General features: G+C 34.3%; 1 protein-coding gene across 3 annotated transcripts in view; it reads left to right on the forward strand.

The window, feature by feature from the left end:
- LOC137653464 (sulfotransferase 1A3-like) overlaps window positions 1–6,725 on the forward strand; it is a 34,364-nt gene extending 27,639 nt beyond the window's left edge. The window contains exons 4-7 of one of the 3 annotated variants that reach the window (XM_068386873.1): window positions 3,321–3,525; window positions 4,830–4,956; window positions 5,571–5,864; window positions 6,238–6,722. In XM_068386873.1, the coding sequence (XP_068242974.1) occupies window positions 3,321–3,525; window positions 4,830–4,956; window positions 5,571–5,864; window positions 6,238–6,350 (739 nt within the window). In that variant the 3' untranslated portion in view covers window positions 6,351–6,722. Of the gene's footprint in view, window positions 1–3,320; window positions 3,526–4,829; window positions 4,957–5,570; window positions 5,865–6,237 lie in introns of all 3 variants that reach the window. The other 2 variants (XM_068386871.1, XM_068386874.1) reach the window with 2 other exon arrangements.
- The last annotated feature ends 775 nt before the right edge of the window (window positions 6,726–7,500 follow it).

Here is a 7,500-nt window from a genome sequence, read left to right on the forward strand (position 1 = left end):
TATATATATATATATATATATATATATATATATATATATATGTATATATATATATGTATATATATATATATATATATATATATATATATATATATATATAAATATCAACCACGAACGGCATTTAATACCGAATTCTATCTGGGAATATATATCCACTTGGAATTCTTTTTATGGTAACAGCTTCTGGCCGGGTGGAGATTCGAACCCCCACCTGTGCGGCTTGAAACTATGCCTACAGTGACTCTACCGAGTGAGCTATCAAGAGAGAATAAAAGTTTATGACAAATCTCCGTACATATTCCTATCGAATTTAGGAATCTGTTCATAGACTTGAAATAAACCTATCTCGACCATGATAGCTGAATCGTGAGTTTGTAACACGTGGTTATTTTAAATGAACATATATCACAAGCACACGTGATTTCAATCAATGTAAATATCACCCACGAACGGCATTTAATACCGAATTCTATCTGGGAATATATATCCACTTGGAATTCTTTTTATGGTAACAGCTTCTGGCCGGGTGGAGATTCGAACCCCCACCTGTGCGGCTTGAAACTATGCCTACAGTGACTCTACCGAGTGAGCTATCAAGAGAGAATAAAAGTTTATGACAAATCTCCGTACATATTCCTATCGAATTTAGGAATCTGTTCATAGACTTGAAATAAACCTATCTCGACCATGATAGCTGAATCGTGAGTTTGTAACACGTGGTTATTTTAAATGAACATATATCACAAGCACACGTGATTTCAATCAATGTAAATATCACCCACGAACGGCATTTAATACCGAATTCTATCTGGGAATATATATCCACTTGGAATTCTTTTTATGGTAACAGCTTCTGGCCGGGTGGAGATTCGAACCCCCACCTGTGCGGCTTGAAACTATGCCTACAGTGACTCTACCGAGTGAGCTATCAAGAGAGAATAAAAGTTTATGACAAATCTCCGTACATATTCCTATCGAATTTAGGAATCTGTTCATAGACTTGAAATAAACCTATCTCGACCATGATAGCTGAATCGTGAGTTTGTAACACGTGGTTATTTTAAATGAACATATATCACAAGCACACGTGATTTCAATCAATGTAAATATCACCCACGAACGGCATTTAATACCGAATTCTATCTGGGAATATATATCCACTTGGAATTCTTTTTATGGTAACAGCTTCTGGCCGGGTGGAGATTCGAACCCCCACCTGTGCGGCTTGAAACTATGCCTACAGTGACTCTACCGAGTGAGCTATCAAGAGAGAATAAAAGTTTATGACAAATCTCCGTACATATTCCTATCGAATTTAGGAATCTGTTCATAGACTTGAAATAAACCTATCTCGACCATGATAGCTGAATCGTGAGTTTGTAACACGTGGTTATTTTAAATGAACATATATCACAAGCACACGTGATTTCAATCAATGTAAATATCACCCACGAACGGCATTTAATACCGAATTCTATCTGGGAATATATATCCACTTGGAATTCTTTTTATGGTAACAGCTTCTGGCCGGGTGGAGATTCGAACCCCCACCTGTGCGGCTTGAAACTATGCCTACAGTGACTCTACCGAGTGAGCTATCAAGAGAGAATAAAAGTTTATGACAAATCTCCGTACATATTCCTATCGAATTTAGGAATCTGTTCATAGACTTGAAATAAACCTATCTCGACCATGATAGCTGAATCGTGAGTTTGTAACACGTGGTTATTTTAAATGAACATATATCACAAGCACACGTGATTTCAATCAATGTAAATATCACCCACGAACGGCATTTAATACCGAATTCTATCTGGGAATATATATCCACTTGGAATTCTTTTTATGGTAACAGCTTCTGGCCGGGTGGAGATTCGAACCCCCACCTGTGCGGCTTGAAACTATGCCTACAGTGACTCTACCGAGTGAGCTATCAAGAGAGAATAAAAGTTTATGACAAATCTCCGTACATATTCCTATCGAATTTAGGAATCTGTTCATAGACTTGAAATAAACCTATCTCGACCATGATAGCTGAATCGTGAGTTTGTAACACGTGGTTATTTTAAATGAACATATATCACAAGCACACGTGATTTCAATCAATGTAAATATCATAGGAATATGTACGGAGATTTGTCATAAACTTTTATTCTCTCTTGATAGCTCACTCGGTAGAGTCACTGTAGGCATAGTTTCAAGCCGCACAGGTGGGGGTTCGAATCTCCACCCGGCCAGAAGCTGTTACCATAAAAAGAATTCCAAGTGGATATATATTCCCAGATAGAATTCGGTATTAAATGCCGTTCGTGGGTGATATTTACATTGATTGAAATCACGTGTGCTTGTGATATATGTTCATTTAAAATAACCACGTGTTACAAACTCACGATTCAGCTATCATGGTCGAGATAGGTTTATTTCAAGTCTATGAACAGATTCCTAAATTCGATAGGAATATGTACGGAGATTTGTCATAAACTTTTATTCTCTCTTGATAGCTCACTCGGTAGAGTCACTGTAGGCATAGTTTCAAGCCGCACAGGTGGGGGTTCGAATCTCCACCCGGCCAGAAGCTGTTACCATAAAAAGAATTCCAAGTGGATATATATTCCCAGATAGAATTCGGTATTAAATGCCGTTCGTGGGTGATATTTACATTGATTGAAATCACGTGTGCTTGTGATATATGTTCATATATATATATATATATATATATATATATATATATATATATATATATATATATATATATATATATATATACAGTATATATATATATATATATATATATCACATAATAGACATAGGCAAATAAAGTTCATGTTAAATTGTAAACTGTAACAGAAGCTTCTTTTTGTATTTTGAAGATTGATTGATTGAATTGGGGTTTTCTGGCATCCTGACATGTAAGGTTATTAACACCGTCCATTTTGAAGAGGTCACCTTAAAATCCTAAACCAAATTCCTCCCCCCCCCCCGTCCCCCCCCCCCAAAAAAAAAAAAATAAAATCAGTAAGTTACAATATCTACAGCGAAAATTACAGTTTACTATCCTCTAAAGTCATTATTATTATTATCATTATTATTATTATTATTATACACAATAGCAGCAGTAATAATAGAAATACCTTTTATAATATCATCATTGATTATTATCGTTATGATTATTTTAATCATAATCATTGTAACAATAATTTAATATTTTGTAATAATAATGATGATGATATTGATAATAATAATAATAATAATAATAATTATTATTATTATTATTATTATTATTAATAATATTATTAATATTATTATTGTTGTTGTTATAGATCAGACATGTTCAAGCCCATCCCTGCAATGGACGACACAACTTCGAAGAATCCTTACTTAGAGAACTTCCGAAAAAGGTGTCCTGGCAAGGACCCAGCAGACGGGATAGTCTTGCAGATGGCAGCACTGTACCCAGATCCAAGGACCATCAAAACTCATTTGCCGTTATCCCTTATGCCTCCCACCTTACTAGACACTACCAAAGTTAGTATCTGTTTTAATATTTTTTACTCAATTAAGTTCCTAAAACATCAAACCGTCTTGTCTTTTGGATGCGACTTTATTACCAATAAAAAAAGAATATTACCCTTCCAATTATCAATGTATTGTATGTATAGCTAAATATGACACACACAAATATATATGTATATATATACACTGTATATGTATATATATACATATATATATATATATATATATATATATATATATATATATATATATATATCCTCTATTATATAAAAAGGTTTAGTTTACACATTAAATCAACTTCTTCTGCTCTTCCTATGTATAATATGGACATCTACTTCTCCCATATATATATATATATATATATATATATATATATATATATATATATATATATATATATATATATATGTTCGTATGTAAGTGTGTATTTATATTTTTCATAATTTCCGTAATTATCTTTTCTTATTCCGTTATTTTTTCAGTTATCATTTCCTGTCTTATTAAAGCTTCACTTTGAATAGTATTCATACCCTATTAATTTACAGAATTATACAGGCTATACATACATACGAGTTTGTTTGTTTAATTAACATTATGAAATTATGTTTAGCTTATATCTACTAATCTCATAAAGATTTAAGTCAGCCTACCCAAAATCACTCGGTAAAACTATATCACTCCTTTACTTACTTACTTTACATGAAGGGCTGCTTTTCGGGTCCTTATAGTAGGGGAACCCTACTCTACAGGACCTCCACAGTCGTTTTATTATGTTCATTCGAGATCATTTAGCATTTCACATCGCGTATTGCTCGCTTACTGTTTAATCGTTACTATCGAAGCACTCACAGAATAAGATCTTCAATTTCCTCTTGAAAGCCTTTAAAAGTTTTAAGGTTTAAAAGCCAGTCATGAACAAAAGAGGCAAGGGACAGTGACATTACCCTATCGAACAGGACAATACCCTAGAGACTGGACATACAGTATATACACATGATCAGCGCCCAAGCCCCCTCTCCAACCAAACTAGGACCAATGAGTGCCAGGCAATGGCTGCAGATGAATCAGCAGGTTGATCTTTAGGCTCCCCCAAACCCCCCATCCTTAGGTCACAATGATGGTTAGGTTACAGCTACCAAAGGAACTAACGAGTTTGAGCGGGACTCAAATCCCAGTCTAGCGTTCACCAGTCAGGGACGTTACCACATTGGTCACCACAACCCTATAATGGAAAGAAATCTTACTTAGCTTTTTGGTCCCAGGATTCATCTGGTCAAATCTACGAGTTAACAGAGGCTATGATTTGTGTCCTTCAGGTTGTGTACGTGGCAAGGAACCCGAAGGATGTTGTTGTATCCTTCCACCATCACAGCAGAGTCATGAAGGAAAGTGATTACGTAGGACACTTTGACGATTTCGTCCAGTATTTCGTCGATGATGACTGTGAGATGTGTTTAATACTTCTTTTGAGATGCTTATATTCATTCAAATATATAAAACAGGTGGATGAATATCTTTTAGATGTATCTCAAGTTCCTTTAATTGAACTTAAGAGACATAGAGATATGTTGTGAATGTTACGGTTAGAAGGAATTTCCCTTATATACTAAAGAGCTATATATCATTATGGCTACACACACACACACATACACACACACACACACACACACATATATATATATATATATATATATATATATATATATCTTTCCTATTACGCTCAGTGGCATTGGTAGTCTTATGACTACTTGGTCTCTACCTGTCCCCCAAGTATGAGAGAGGGAATAGTCATGCCCTGGTGAGAAAGGTACCCCAATAGATAGCCTACACTCGGAAACCACAATCTCCCACTAATTGTCGAACCAGCGGTTTATAGTTAGAAAATGGGAAGAGGATGAGAAAGGTTGAACCTGTGTGTGTGCGTATATGTGCATATCTATGTAGATAGTCGTCATTTCTTATAGCTCGGGTACACTAGTTTATATATAATTGTTTAAAATTACGGAACTGTTTATTTCAACAGTTTTAATAACAAGAAGTTATGTAATTTTCTATAGTGTTGTATGGGCCTTACTGGTTGCACCTGAAGGAGGCGTGGGAGAAGAGAGAACACCCAAATCTTCACTTCATCTTCTACGAGGACCTGAAGGGGAACACTTTGGAGGAACTTAAGAAACTTGACACCTTCCTTGGGACCAATCTGACGGAGGCACAGCTGAAGGGAATACTGAAGTACACGTCCTTCGAGGAAATGAAAGCTAGAGACGAGAAAATCCAGAAGGAATCGGAATGGTTCAAAGTGAGCAGGAATGTTGATATTGTGGAAAAGGAAGGAGGTCTCTTCAGGAAAGGTGAGTGGTCGTCCAGGATTTTCAAAATTGAAAATTAAATAAAAAGCTATTTTTAGACCCAACACAGAAATAAATTGTATATTAGATTATCATGGCAAAATGTACTGATATAATTTATCGTTAATGAATAAATAAGACAATATCGTTAGACCCAAAACAGAAAGAAATTGAGTGAGTACTTGTGTATATTGAATTATCAGGGCGAAATGTAGGCCTACTGGTTAGATTATTTTTAATGATTAAGTAAGACAAGTAACTTTACCTGAGCAAATACTACGTTTTTTTTTTTTTTTTTTTTTTTTTTTTTTTTTTGTGACGCTAGGTTATTTAAAAGAAATCATTCAATCAATCAACTTTCTTCAATTCTATGCAGGTCAAGCTGGCGACTGGAAGAACAAATTAACTCCTGAACAAGTGGAAAAAATGGATATATGGACAAGAAATAATCTATCAAGTTTAGGCCTAGATTTTAAATATGGACTCTAAATTGGTTGATTGCTTTAGGAGCCTAGAGGGATGGTAAGAATCAAAGACACCAAAACACAAACTTATGAAAAAAGAAAATGCAGTACTTTTTACGTAACAGGATGGCTATAAGTTTGAATATCATAATGCAAAAATGAAAATTATTATCAAGCAAACTTCGTTAGATTTTTGAAAAAGGACTTCAGGTCCATAGACTGATTTCCTAATTTACAGGGTATATGAGGAACCTGGTATAGAATAAAGAGTAGCTACAAATTGAAGACTTTTTATATCTAAGTACTGTACTGCATATGTTTCCTTAATGAGAGATTTCTGGAATAGATAACTCTTCTAAAAACTATAAATTATAATACAACATGAGAATTACATTAAGAACTTGAGTTTTGTAATCGACGTAACAATATTAATAAAGCTTCATTTCCGTGAGAATAAAATTTTTTCTTGGTAATGAGATCATAAGCAGGGAATATTGAACTGTACTGTATTCATCTCAACATAAGTTCACAAGAAAATGCTAAATGCTAAATAAACATAAAAAATAAGATGGGGGAAGTATATCTAATCTTCTCTATACCCTTCCACCAACATTCCTTTTAGTTCAGTTGTTCCTTGAACAGACGACCTCCACTTTGAATAAGAAGCAAAGGCCGAGTTGGACGGTCCTGCGTCTGAGGAACGAAAGGCCAGTCGCTACGCTTCAGAGATGAATTCCTTTCAAGTGAGATGCAAAGGAAAATCTTTGAATAATGTTAAATACTGGCGGTTTCTGTTATCGTTGTGTGCGTGTGCAGATGCACAGCCTAACTCTAACGTCTGCACGTACATGGGCCATCTTTTTCTCTTGCGACATGTATACAGACAGTTTGATATTGCACATTCTCTATAATTTTTTTTTTTGTGATGTAATATATTAAGGGATCGGCTGGATGTAGAAATTACTGTATGTTCACCATATGGGTTGGTAGAAATATGTATAAGCACAAACATATATATATATATATATATATATATATATATATATATATATATATATATATATATATACATAGATATATGAAAATATATATATATATATATATATATATATATATATATATATATATATATATTTTCATATATCTATCTATCTGTCTACCCTTGCACACACACA

The sequence above is a fragment of the Palaemon carinicauda genome, chromosome 14, assembly GCF_036898095.1.
Source record: "Palaemon carinicauda isolate YSFRI2023 chromosome 14, ASM3689809v2, whole genome shotgun sequence".
NCBI lineage: Eukaryota > Metazoa > Arthropoda > Malacostraca > Decapoda > Palaemonidae > Palaemon > Palaemon carinicauda.